At 41.9% G+C, this 14916-nt stretch overlaps 1 protein-coding gene across 1 annotated transcript in view; it reads right to left on the bottom strand.

The window, feature by feature from the left end:
• LOC145412074 (uncharacterized) overlaps positions 1–14916 on the bottom strand; it is a 122857-nt gene that overhangs the window by 47542 nt on the left and 60399 nt on the right. Inside the window, exon 7 of the mRNA XM_080281992.1 lies at positions 14565–14618. Coding sequence (XP_080138118.1) covers positions 14565–14618 — 54 coding nt within the window. The remainder of the gene's footprint in view (positions 1–14564; positions 14619–14916) is intronic.

Below are 14916 nucleotides of genomic sequence, written 5' to 3' on the forward strand. Positions count from 1 at the left end.
AGAGAGAGAATAAACGTGAAAGCAAGAAATGTGTCGTGAGAAAGAGTAAGAAAGTGAGAGAGAGAGAGAGAGAGAGAGAGAGAGAGAGAGAGAGAGAGAGAGAGAGAGAGAGACAAAGAGCTCCCTATATTATAGAGGAGTGACAAAGCTCATAATTCTCCCCTCCCCTCCCCTCCATTCACCCCTATTTATATCCTCCCCTCCCTCTTCCTCCCACGCATTCACACCTCCCTCTCCCCTTCCCCCTCCTCCCTCATGTCTCTCTTCCCATCCACACCTCTCCCCTCCCTTCCTCCAAACCTTCCTCCCCTCCATTCACATCTCTCTCCCATTTCCTCATCTTTCCCCACTCCTCCCCACCCACACCTTCCCTCCCCATGTCTTCCTTCCCATACCTTCTACACCCATCTCCCTCCTTCCTCACTCCTCACACTTCCTTTCAATTGTCACCCTTGCCTTCCCATCCCTCTCTCCCTCATCTTACTCCTCTTTTTCCTCAACATCTCCCCCTTCCCCCACACCTTTCCCTTCCCCTCTCCTACCTCCCCACACCTTTCTCTTCCCTTCTCCTCCCTCCCCACACCTTTCCCTTCCCCTCTCCTACCTCCCCACACCTTTCTCTTCCCCTCTCCTCCCTCCCCACACCTTCCCCCTTCCCCTCTCCTCCCTCCCCACACCTTCCCCCTTCCCTTCCTCCTCCCCTCCCCCTCCCCATCAGGCAATATTGACCCTTGTCTAGTGGTGCTCACGGGTCATTGTCCTGTCCCGTACCAGTCTCTCATCTCATTTTGTCCACGTCTCTCGCTCCTTTTTTTCATTTTTTTTCCCTCCGACTCTCTCCTTTTCCTCTCTGTCGATTTCTATCCTCCGTAATTTCCTGTTTTTTTCCCTCACTTTACTGTTCCTTACACATTAAGTTCCTTTCCACTATATCTAAATCAATCTATCTATCTATATATTATATGGAGTATATATGATTATTCCTCGTTTTCAGTCTCTCTCTCTCTCTCTCTCTCTCTCTCTCTCTTCCCGCGCTATTTGTCTCACCATTTCTTCCTCGCTTTTTTTTTTCTCACCATTTTCCTTCGTGCAGTGCTTCCTCCCCCTCCCTTCCTTCCTAGTTCTGTACCTCTTTCACGCTGCTTCCCTCCTCCCACTTTGTCTCAATCCCCGCTTCTCCTACCTGTATTTTTTCCTCCCTCTTTTTTTGAATTAACTAATTTGCCTTTCTCCTACGCTTCTTGCTTGTATTTTTTTTCTTTTCTTGTTCATTATTTTTGTCAAGTTTAGCTGTTTCATAAATTGGCTCTTCTCGTAAAGGACTTTTTTGTTTTGCTGTTAATTTCTTTGTTGGTTTGTATATATATTTTTATTTTTTTGTTCTAACATCATTTATCATTGTTACACTTTCATTTTGTTTACTTCATTTTTGTTACTGTGCTGCTCTATTTCGACCCTTTTCAAGATTTTTTCTTATTTAGTAACTTACTTTGGTCAGTGTATATATTTTCTTCGCCTTTTGTTTTTTTCAGATTTACTAACTGGTCTTCCTGTGGTGTTTTTTTCTGATTTAGTAACCTACTTTAACGTCATTTTATAACATTTCAAATTCGCTTTTTCGTTTTTTTTTTTCTTTTTCATTTACTTGCTGGTCTTCCTGTGTATTTCCTTATTACATTACCCTCCCTCCCCTTTTTTTTTTACTTCATATTAGCTCTGAACTTTTCCAACTCCCTCATTCACCGTCCTCTCACTGTAATGTTATAATTTTTGTCACTCTGTATAACCTCTTATTATACTTTCTATTTTTAAGCTTCTTTTCATAACTGTGCCTCAGTGGATCGTCTTTTTGCTAGGTTTTATCTATTTATTTATTTTTATATACACCCCGCTCTGTTTATTTCTCCTTTTTTTTTTTTTTATTCGTCTTCCTGCAACACACCTGTTTGATTATAATTCTTTTTGTTTGTTTCTCTGACTTTTTATGTCGTCGTCCCGTCACAATTTCATGATTTTCACTCAGACAATTTCGTTTTTTCGTCGCTTCACTAATTCAACTTCCTGTCATAATGTTCTTTTATCACATCACAATTTCGCTTTTATTTATTTATTTTATTATTATCATTATTATTATTATTATTCACAAGTTGGTTTTTCTCTCACGCAAATGTTCACTTAATTTCTTGTCTCTGTCAAATCATCGTAATTCTCCCTAATACTCTTTTGTTGTATATTAACTCTTTTTTTTTTTTTAAATTCATTTTTACAATTTAGCTTTTTTGTCCATCTATACTGATCTTATTCACTACCTCATCTTCCTGTCATTCTGTTCTGGTATTATTTTCACTCTTTCATTGGCTTCTACTTTTTTTTTTAGCTACTTGTCTTTATTTCACTTTTATTTTTTAGTTTTTTCCGTTTTCCGTTTCTTTTTCTGTTTCACTAATTAGTCTTCCTGTCGCTTCGTTACACTGTTTCTTTTCGCTTTTTATTTGTCTTTCGCTTTTTCTGACACTAATTCGACTTTTTTCACACACATTATGTTGTTTATGCTATTACTTGTTATTTTTTGTTTGTTTTTCTGATCCAACAACTCATCTGCCTTTCGCCTCGTTGTTTTCCCTTTTCTCTTTTTCCTTTTCTGTTCCCTTAGTAGTTTTTCCTTTTTTTTCCCCCACTATCGTTCATTTTCAATTTTTTTGCGGTTTTTATTGTTCGTCACTTTTTCTGATTCACTATTTCACCTTCCAGTCATCAATCCTCTCTCTCTCTCTCTCTCTCTCTCTCTCTCTCTCTCCTGCATTTTATGTCTAAATTGCCTTTTTTCTTTCACTTTATAGTTTCTCTCCCTCTGTCTGTCTGTCTCTGTGCGTGTCTGTCTGTCTGGGTCAAAATCACTTTCTCATTTAAAATTATGGTTGAGTCGTGTCAGTTTCTCCCCCCTCCCCCTCCTCTCTCTTTCAGCACACCAACACAGCGTCAAGTTATCAGTCAAAGGCAATCAGGCTAATGAAATTCTGCTTCCGTGCCCACCAAGGCCACTCTCTATATTTAACCCTGTATCTTGTAACACACTGTGATGTATTTCTTTCGTATGTATCCTGTAATTATTGGGATAATTTTACATATCTTTCGTCCTTAGTTCCTTTAATGTGATGACTTTTTCTACTTTCACTTTCTTTACTTTTTCTTTTTTTCTTTCTTTTTTCTTTTCTTTTTTGCGTATCACTGCTACTACCAGACCATTTTCTTTCAGCTTTGTAAATCCTCCTAGAAGAGAGCTGGTAAATGAGACCCAAACCAAACCCTTTCCTTCATTACGTCTCTCTGAGCTGAATGACATCGTTTGGACGCATTTACGACGAAGTCCACGGAATAAAGAATATTCTAGTTTAAATAACACCAATTATTCTATCTCTAATTACACAAGAATTTAATAACGGGGGAATGACATGTAATAAATTTTCTTGCAACTGTCAAATTAAAACTATGACTAAAGATGTTAAAAATACAGAAATACCCATAACACATGAATAAAGTAATATATGGCTGTTTGCTATGTGGGACAAGCAGTTATAGACCATTTCTGATTACCAAGTCCTTACGAAGTCCCTGCCTGACGTCCCATGTTAACTGGAGATCCTGGAAACCTCTGGCACCTCACGGCCGGGCCAGAGGACGTGTTGGATAAGTTTATTAATAGTGGCCAGCATCCAATACATTACCACCCATGATGAACCCCGGAATTATGTGTATGAAAACATATAAATCAGGGCTTGGTAATATCGCCGCCTGACCAGCTGCTGTTTTAAACGCACGAATTGACTTCCGACAGCTACATTGCTGGTTGTTATTATTATTATTATTATTTTTTTACTGTCACTCTAGAAAAACAGTAGGATTCGGCGTATGGCCATGGGCAGATTAAGGGCCCTCTCCTCTCTACTTAGGAATGCGCCACCAAAATTCAGCTGTACATAATTTTTTTTTTTTTCTGTCTGGCAGTAGATATTTTACGATTTCGCCATTACAAGAGATAGGCAGGTTTATGGACACAAACACATACATGGTTGGACTGACAGATTAGGGTTTCTTAAGAGTTTTGCAATATCACTGCCTGACTCATCGCTATTTCAGAGTGCACGGCCAAACTTCCCCTAGCCACAGACTTCGCCGTGACTTGGGGAGCATTTTTGTCGTGGCCACCATGGATATACTCCAGGATTAGGCGTCCAGCAATATACAGACTGGGGCTTGGTAATACTGTTTCTTGTCCTCGGGAACACACGGCCAAACTTCCGCCAGCCATTGATTTTGTTACAAGGCTGGGGACATTTTCATCGAGGCCACTCTGAACAAACTCGACGGAAGGATTTGGCGTCCGGTAATAGATTTAGTTGGGCTTTGTCACATTGCTGCTTCCTCTCTCGTTTTTTGGAAAGCAACGCCAAACTTCTGCTGCCCACATCCAATCTTATAAACTACATTTGCGTTTACTCCAACCTGAAAAATTCCTTTACCTTTTTCAGCGCGGACGATGTAGTTAGGCTGGGGGGGTTGATTTCACAATTTACAAAAGGCTAATTCCTGGTTATTAAATAAGGCTAATCGAATTTCATGCAATCACGACTCAGTATTCAACTTGCGCGGGTGGGGGGGGGGGGCAGCCCACTTCTCTCAGGTGAAAACAAACCTAACACAGGAAGCATTTTTGTCCTGACCTCTCTGGATGACGATGAGATTAAATTAGGTGTCTGGATATAGATAAAATAATAGAACTTGGCATCAATGCTACTTGTCCCCTCGCTATTATGGAACACACGGTCAAGATAAATTTCGTTGTATGCTGGGACGACACAGGCGTACTGTTTCGTAATGACACAACTTGGCAATATCGCTGTCTCCACCCCCACCCCCTTCCCTTCGCTATTTCGGAACTTACACTGGCCATAGACTTGGTTATTGGCGGGTCTCTCTCTATCAGTCTTGCCCGTGTGTTGGTTCAGGGCTCCGGTAAACACGAGTGTATGTGTTGATACGTTCACCCCAACCCCTTCCCCTCATCTCACCTCTTACCCTCTCCACCTCCCTTTTTCCTCTTCGTTCCTCTCTCATCTCATCTTCCTCCTTTTCCCTTCCATCCATCCCCCTTTCCACTATCTCACCCCTCCTCCCTCTACCCCTTCACTGTCCCTTCCTAAGCTGTATAAAATCGTTCAGTGGTATCATGAACACAGAACAAATGATGGTACTCGAAAAAAGGGGTGAATTCGCTGATACGGTCTATGGTGAACATCGGAGCGCGTTCACCGGTATCCGATAACTAAACTCGAATTTCGCGGTCAGTCTGGTTTATGAGTGGCTCTCTAGATGGCGTGGCGTACTCAGGCGCTGCGTGACTCTGGCTCAATATCAAGCACTCAGGAAGTTCAAAATCAATGGTACTTTGTCAACTTCAGCCATATGCATCTATTTCTCCTACTAAGACTTCCTGCCTGACCTCGATCCATGCCAGCGTAATATCATAATTGTTCGGAAAATACCACATTTTCTTTTCAGTTAATTCCCGCGGCTGGAAGGTGATTTTATTCAATTTAGGGAAGGCCTATCGTAGTAAAGGGGTTATTAAGGCTGTATCTAACCCCTTCTGTTCCAAAAGTCTATCATAAGCTGTATAAAATCGTCAGATGGCAAGCGTAAAATGATAAAGATGTTCCCGGGCGCAAAGGGTTAACTGAATGATTCCTAAAACGTTCTCAGAATAAATAATAAATAAATATTAAATAAATAAGAAAATAAATATCACCACCACCACCACCACCACCACCACTACTACTACTACTACTACTATGCTACCACTACAACAACAACTGCTACTACTACTACTAATGATGATGATGATGAAAATGATGATGATGTTACTAACACTAATAATCTTCTTATACCTTGAATGTATTTCATTCGGAGCATAGAAAAGATATAGTTATGCCTCACTAATGTTCACGTTATTCCTTGATTTATGTGCCATCTCTACTTATTAAAGGCCAAAATAAGAAGGTAAGCGCCTTAGCGCATATATCCGAGGAGGTCAGTGCATAATTCAGCGACTCAACAAGCAGTAAAAGCCACCCAGTAAGTTATGCACTGAATTTATTACTGAAGAACCAGGGGGAAGGAGGATCGGGGGCTGGGGGAGTGGAGGAAGAGAGGTAGGGAAGAAGACAGGGAGCAGGCAGAGAGGCAAGGAGAGAGACAGGAAGGCAAGGAGGGAGTCGAAGGCAGAGAGGAGGAAGGAAGAGGGAGAGAAGGAGGGAGGTATCAAGGGAGGCGTGGAGGGGGAAGAGAGGGACGCAGGAAGTGGGGTGGGAGGTAGGGAGGAATACAGGGAGCAGGAAGTGGGGTGGGAGGTAGGGAGGAATACAGGGAGCAGGAAGAAAGACGGGGAGGCAGGGAGAGAGTCGAAGGAAGGAAGGAGGAAGGAAGAGAGAGAGAAGGAGGGAGGTATAGAGGCAGGAGTGGAGGGGGAAGAGAGGGACGCAGGGAGTGGGGAGGGAGGTATAAAGGAAGACTGGGGGGGGGGGGAAGAGAGGGACGCAGGGAGTGGGGAGGGAGGAATCAAGGGAGGCGTGGAGGGGAAAGAGAGGGACGCAGGGAGTGGGGAGGGAGGTAAGGAGGCAGGAGGGAACTGCATTTCACTGCTCCAGTGTCTTGGTTTTGGTTTCGTTTTGATTACCATACAAACTAAGATGTTGGTAATATATTACTACTACTACTGCTGCTACTACTACTACTAAATAATAATAATAATAATAATAATAATAATAATAATGATAATAATACTAATAAAAATAATAAAAAATAATAACAGTAATAATAATAACAACAATAATAATCAATGTACATTTCTCACAAGGAGATAAAATTTCTCGAGCGATGTTGCCCATTATTAACACCCAGCAGACATGATAGTAAAAAAAAAAAGCTGTACACGATTATAATGCAGGTATACTCGCCAGAAGAAAACATTGCATAGAAAAAGAAATGTGAAAAAAGGCGCCAGTTCAATTCCACAGTAGGTGCTGGTTAGTTTAATGTTAACACTTGGATAAAGGGTACAATGTGAGTATATTCGACAGAACACGCCATAAACCACAGTGATTCAACATTTTTTTTTTTTTTGTTCTTATTCTTTTCTTTTTTGTGACATGCCACATTTTTTAGGACTCTGATGTGTAGCCTGACCTATAGATGTTCTTACGTCACTGTAGTGAAAATGTTCAACAAAGTACATGGTATATCAAATTTTTCCTTCTCCCATGCCCAGTTGTGATCAGAATACTGAAGAGTCAGGATGTTGTAGTTCGAACCGATAATCATAAAAGGGCGTACTTTCACCCTAATATTTCATACGCTAAACATGAGTCGTAAACACATAACTTTATAATGCCACTTGACGCTTCACTAACACATCCTTTTGATAAGCTTCAGAATAGCACCTGACGGCTTGGCGAATAATTAGAGACTTAAAACTATTAGGCTAAATTAACGATTACGTCTCTAGGAAAAAGTAACACTACTTTCCTTTAAGTACAACACGCTTCCTTTGAAACACCTCTCCTCCGATATTCCCTAATACTTTCTCTGTAGACAACCCCATGCAATTCTTTCCCTTGCAATACGTCACCTGCAACACTTCCCGTGTAATACTTCCCCTGCAGTATTTCCTTGCAATACTTCCCTTGCAACACTTCCCCTACAACGCTTCCTTGGCAATACTTAACCTACAATACATCTCTAGCGGTACTTCCCCCGCAATAATACCCCAGCCTTGAGCTGCCACCACCACCGCCACCACCACACACTCCCCACACCCCGCCAGTCATTCTAAAGTTGCCAGCATATCTAAAGCCTTCCTACAGTGCAACACTTCCTCTGCAACTTACAACAAAACACTTAGCAACACTTCACTCCCCCTACACCATTCTATCTTTTCCCTCTGCAACACAACACTTTCCCTTTGCAACCCAACACCTTCCCACCATCGTAACACAACACAACACTTTGCCAGCCTTAGGCCAACACCACAACACTCTCACGCTCCGCTAGTCATCCCCCTCCCCTCCCCCCCTCTCTCTCTGCAACAACCTCCCCCCTTCTCCCTTGCAACACCTGACCAGCCCTCCTGCAATACAACACTTCCGTAGTCTTCCTGTACAAACACTTCCGCTGCAACACTTCCCTAGCCCTTCTGCAACACAAAATCCCACCTTTTCCCCCCTGCAACACAGCACTTCCGCAACACTCCACCAAATCTCCTGCAACACAACACTTTAGCCACCAACACTCACGCTACTCCCCCCCCCCCTCTCTCTCTCTTTCACGGGTAGCGAACAAAATCTCTGCCTGTCTGTCTGTCTGTCTCTCTTTCTCTCTCACTAAATTCCCGGAACTTATGGGCATTATCCCCGGCACTATTTCACGTACATTCGCCGCTCTAATGCCGTAATTACTATGATAATGAACAAATTTCGCCTCTATCCTGACGCGGGCCGGACAAATCTAACTTTAAGCGCTCTCTCCAGCTTTGATATAGATCTGGGGCTCTCGTTTTGACGCTCCACTAAAGCCTTTTCCCTCTCTCTCTCTCTCTTTCTCTCTTGGGGGGTTATTTTATTCATTGGCTTATTTTTTTTTTCCATTTTCTGTGATGGTGGTGTGGTGGACAGGAAATAAAATGATGCTGACTATGATGATGATGGAAAAAGTTTGGTTGATTTTACGTTAATATATGAAGAAAATGGGCGAATGAAAAAAAAATAACCAGAGGGGGATACTGAGCACACAAAGGTCTTTTTCATGTTATGCGTAAGTAGAGAGAAATACAACAACTGTAAATAAAGGCGTAAATAATGAAAATGCATTGGAAAATTATAGGCAGTGTTATGAGAAAGAAATATATAAAGAGCTGGAAAAAAAGAAAACGGAGCAGTTGATTTTTACGGATTGTGCAAATATAAAAAAAAAAAATACCATCGCAGATTTTACGTACGCTAAAGTTTCAGTATATGGATATAAACAAAACACAGCGGTTGATCTTTATGTAATATGTATACAGAATAATGGGTAATAATGAACATGCCGTGGCAAGTACAAACAGAAAAAAAAAAAAAAATGGATATAAGGTGACGCCATGACAGTTTTTACGCAAAAAGCGAACAGGGTGAAGCAAATAAATAAACTGAGTGAAAAGTGTAAACTGAGGAAAACGCTATCGCAAATCTGAAGTAATGTTTAAATAGAGGGGGAAAACCGATATGGTGCATTTACGTGATTTACGAATTGTGAGCATTAAAGAATAAGATAATTTTACTTAATAAACGTTGCACATGTCACGTCGGACATGTAAACAGAGTGGAATAAAGGAAAATAAAAAGTTAAATATGCTTCAGAACACATCATATACCTGGTCTGGTCCTAAATGAGGAATAACATCATAATTATATACTCGTGTGTGTGTGTGTGTGTGTGTGTATATATATATATATATATATATATATATATATATATATATATATATATATATATATATATATAACTATCTTACTTGTCACTTCTGGGAAGACGGGCAATGTTTAAGTGTTGTATCCAAGTGCTATGATATCTTCACAGTTACTGATGATAATAATGACGTAAACAATTAGCCACCTGGAGTGTAAGACGTGTGCAGGTGAGTGGACTTAGCCTTTGTGCCGCACCTCTCACACCATTTGTATTTTGTTAGCAGAGTCCATCCATACGCTACAACACACGCAATACTTTTGACTGCACTCCTGAGCAACACAGGTGACGATACACTGCTGGGCCAGGTGTTGCGCTTCTCCCTTTCACTCCGAGAACGTATACATTTTTTTTTGTTCATGATACCTCGTAGACAATATTATTTAGCTCAGGAAGGAAATCCGGCACAGATCGGGTTAATGGATGCTATATCTAACCCTTGGTGTTCAAACAGTTCCTTCTGGGCTCAAGAAATTCTGTATACGAGCAAGAATTTAAAGAAAAACACGTCATCTACAGGCAGTACCGGAACTAAGTCTTTTAATGATGAGGGTATTGTTGATTTTATCCAGCTTCCGCGACATGGATACTATGTCAAAGTTTGATGAAAATTTACAGAGCCTTAGCTATGATGCACCAGTTTAACTACACTTTTTCAGTATCTGAGTTCAACAGAGTTCAGGATCTTTGTCAGGTTAATGACAAAATAACGCGCCATAAGGAGTAATTTAAACACTAATCCCATCTATGTTTAACACACCGGGATTAAAACCTGTGATATCTAAATTACTCAGCCAAAAGAGTAGCAGGTGTTATGGCAAAAAAAAAGAGTAGAAGATGTTATGGTAAAAAATAGTAGATGTTATGACAAAAAAGAGTAGTAGATGTTATGGCAAAAAAGGAGTAGATATTATGGCAAAAAGGGAGTAGATGTTATAGCAAAAAAGGAGTAGTAGATGTTATGGCAAAAAAAAACAGTAGTAGATGTTATGGCAAAAAATAGCAGATGTTATGGCAAAAATAGTGGATGTTATGGCAAAACAGATGTTAAGGGAAAAGATGAGTAGATGTTATGGCAAAAAAGAGTAGCAGATGTTATGGCAAAAGGCAAAAAGGGAGTCGTAGATGTTCCGGCAAAAAAGAGTAGATGTTATGGCAAAAACAGTAGTAGATATTATGGCAAAAGGAGTAGTAGATGTTATGGCAAAAAGAGTAGTAGATGTTATGGCAAAAAGAGTGGTAGATGTTATGGCAAAAAATAGCAGATGTTTTAGCAAAAAATAGATGTTATGGCAAAAGAGGAGTAGATTTTACGGCAAAAGAGAGTAGTAGATGTTATGGCAACAAAATAAATATTAGGTCAAGAGAGTAGATGTTAGGACAAAAAAGTAGGTGCTAGGACAATAAGAGTAGGTATTAGGACAAAAAGAGTAGGTGTTAGGACAAAAAGAGTGGGTGTTAGGACAAAAAGAGTAGATGTTTGGACCAGAGTATATGTCAGGACAAAAAGAATAGATGTTAGGCCAAAAAGAGTAGATGTTAGGACAAAAAGAGTAGATGTTAGGATGTTACGACAAAAATAATAGATACTAGGCCAAAAAGGGTAGATGTTAGGACAAAAAGAGTAGATGTTTGGCCAAAAACAGATGTTATGACAAAAAGAGTAGATGTTAGGACAAAAAAAATAGAAGTCAGGACAAAAAGGGTAGATGTTATGACAAAAAGAAAAGATGTAAGGACAAAAACAGTAGATGTTACGACAAGTGGAAGCTAGGACAAAAAGGGTAGATGTTATGACAAAAAGAAAAGATGTAAGGACAAAAACAGTAGATGTTACGACAAGTGGAAGCTAGGACAAAAAAAGTAGATGTTAGGACAACAAGAGTAGATGTTAGGACAAAAAGAGTAGATGTTAGGACAAGAGGAGTAGATGCTAGGACAAAGGGTAGACGCTAAGACAAAAAGTGTAGATGTTAAGACAAAGAGTAGATACCTGAACAAAAAGAGTAGATGTTTGGACAAAAAGAGATGTTAGGACAAAACGAGTAGATGTTAGGACAAAAGAGGAGAACAGTTTAAAACAAAGAGAGTAGCAGGTGTTTGAAATAGAGTAGAGGACTATCCAACTCTCTCTCTTTCTCTCTCTCTCCCTCCAGCCCGAACATTAAACCTCCAATTTCCCGGCAGTAACTGTAATGTGAAGAGCAATAATAACAATAGTATTCCAAACACGGCGCATTTAATTAATCAATGCATATTTTCTTCCCACGCCTGTCTCTCTCTCTCTCTCTCTCTCTCTCACACACACACACACACACAATCTCCAATATCATCGATACTAATTCACTGCTATTAACCACCCACTCCCTCCCCCTCCTTCCCCCCCCTCTCTCTGCCCCATCCCTACCCATTTCATCTAATTCTTATAATTTTCCCTCCCTCCCCCTCTCTTCTCTGTCCCCTCTCAGTGTCTTCCCCCTTTCCCCCCTTCCCACCCTCTCTTCTCTCTCTCCCCTTCTTCCCTCCATCCCTCCCACACCTCCTCCCAGCCTCACCAAATTCATGGGGAGGAAGAGCGCCTCCGAATTAATGGAAAGGCGGTCAAAAAGTTGTGGCGATTCCGATAAGGGCGCCATTACGGGATCCGACACAATAACAGGACGGGATCAAGTGCGACTGAAAGGGGATCCGAACCTAATGGCTAGGCGTAACGGGGAGGGGGAGGGGGGATGAAGGAGGAAGAGGGAAAACGGAGAGAGAGAATGGAATGGAAGCGAGAAAATAATGGGATGAAGGAAAGGAAGGGGGAGAGAAGGGAAAGAGAAAGGAGGGGGGAAGGGACGAGGGGAAACTAAGACAAGGGACTGAAATGGGAAGGGGGTTGGGGGAAAGAAGGGAAAAAAACAATATAGGGAGCGATGGGAGGAGAAAAGGAGGGAAGAGGAGAGAGCAAAGGGGAGGGGGATGAGGGAGCAAAATGGGTGAGAAAAAGGGGAAGAAAGAAAGAACGGGGGAAGGTGAAGGGGAGGGGGAAGAGGAAGATGGGGGTGAAAAAAAAAGGAGCAGGTATGTGAAAGGGAGATGGGAGGAAAGAAAGGGAAGGAAAGGGGAGAGAAAAGGGGTAGGGAAAAGGGAGGAGGGGATTAAATCTGACTGCAGGGGGAGGGCAACTTAATGACGGATTGCAGTGGGGGATGGGGGTGGGGGGAAGAAGGGAGGGGAAGGGGAAGCGGAAGGGGGAGGGGGTGGGGAAGGGGGAGAGATGGAGGGAAGGAGAAGAGGTGGGGGGAAGAAGATCGAAGAAAAAGAGGATTGTGGTGGGGAGAGGGAGGGGAGGGGTAACGATAAGAGGGGCAGGGGATGGGAACGGATAAGGGTGAACAAAGGAGCAAGACTGTAATAAGATAGGGCGTTATTATCGAGCGTAATGATTTCGTGGAAGCCAGGGAAGGGAAACGATACGGAGGACTAGGGAAGGGGAATGGGAAGGGGAAGAAAGAGAATGGGAAGGGAAAAGGGAAGGGAAGAGGAAGGGGAAGGGTATGAGGGATGAGGAAGAGTGAGGAGAGGAATGAGAAGAGTGTGGATATTCTGTGCAGGTGGTGGTAATTATGTGCGGAGGTAGGATTTATTCGTGTGTCATTACGGGGCATACGTGTGTGTGTGTGTGTGTGTGTGTGTGTGTGTGTGTGTGTGTGTGTGTGTGTGTGTGTGTGTGCAGGTTTGTGTGTGAGTACGTTATCATGTGAGTTCGTGTGTGGCGTCTACAAAATACTGTAATGCTGAGCCCATCACTAAAATGGAAGAATTACACATTTTGTACAATAACTTGGCCTAAAAATACCATCTCTCCATCTTGAATGCTGAGCTGCAACAATAGGTTAACACCAGAATACGATGATAGTAAAGAGGAAGTGCTATTGAAATGATACAGTCATGGCAGTGTCGTTCTGCCACCGAGCTGCGCGAAATTGGCTACAAAATGGCGAAAAATCTAGGCCAAGTTAAGGTAAACGAACTACAGTGACTCTGAATTAATAACATGTAGAACTAGGATCGTTGGGTGTAGAGTGGTTAGTGATATATGGGTAGCTCGAATGTTGAATATTTGTAGCCGACCTAATGAATTATGAGCAGACTAAACAGCACTGTATTGAGGAGTTAGTGAAATGCGGCACGCTGGCACCGTAGAGTTTCCCTGATGGCTATACCTACCGTTCTACCACACCGTCTCTCTCTCTCTCTCTGTTGACATCTCATTACACCACACCCACACAAACCCCACCCTATTTTGCACCCAATTTAAAGCCTTTGAACTGCGCTAGCCATTCTCACTTTCATTATTCTTTTTATTCTTACAGGCATTGATTTTTTCCGTATTGGTTGGTACGATCGTTAGGTGTATGGTTTCGTTTTCTTTATAATGGGAAATACATGGGATACTTAGGGAAACAGACAATGGTTAAGCAAATTATTAGAGAGAGAGAGAGAGAGAGAGAGAGAGAGAGAGAGAGAGAGAGAGAGAGAGGAGACGCACGACGGGACGGGAAGAATGAGAGAGAGAGAGAGAGAGAGAGAGAGAGAGAGAGAGAGAGAGAGAGAGAGGAGACGCACGACGGGACGGGAAGAATGGAGATAATCATGAGAGAGGGAGAAGACGAGAAAAGATAATGAATAATGAATAACACAATGGGGAAAAAGAGGCTCATAGAAGAACGATGAGAAGCAGTAAAGGGGAGATAATATGGACGAGAGGCGAATGAAGAAAAAGAAAGAGAGGGAAGAAGAGATGAAGGGAGGGGAGGGGAAGGGGAAAATGAGAGAGAGAGAGAGAGAGAGAGAGAGAGAGAGAGAGAGAGAGAGAGAGAGAGAGAGAGAGAGAGAGAGAGAGAGAGAGAGAGAGAATCTATGAAGGGAGGAGAAGCCATGCATTAGGAGGGATATACAGAATGTGAGGTACAGGGAAGGGGAGCCAAGTGGAAAGGTTACTAAATGCCGCGGCTTACCTGATGGATAAGCTTGATCTTCAGTGTGCCAGGTGGAGCGCCGCCTATCGCAACCTGAACATCAAATAAATGAATTAATACTGGAAAATAAATTTGTGGAGGAGATTATACGATTTTCTTATCACCATCATCAACAACAGCAACAAAAGCAAGCGAGTAAAGTTGAAGACTTTTCCTCCTCCTCCTCCTCCTCATAATAATAATAATAATAATCATCATCATCATCATCATCACCACCCATTTTCATACCCCACCCTTCACCCTCCATCACCCTATACCACCCTGCCCAAATTCAGCATCACCCAACAACCCAACCACCCATCACCACCTAAACCATCCTCACATTCAACTA

The sequence above is a fragment of the Coenobita brevimanus genome, chromosome 92 (genome assembly GCF_032717465.1).
Source record: "Coenobita brevimanus isolate Jiangsu-jjx chromosome 92, ASM3271746v2, whole genome shotgun sequence".
Lineage (NCBI taxonomy): Eukaryota > Metazoa > Arthropoda > Malacostraca > Decapoda > Coenobitidae > Coenobita > Coenobita brevimanus.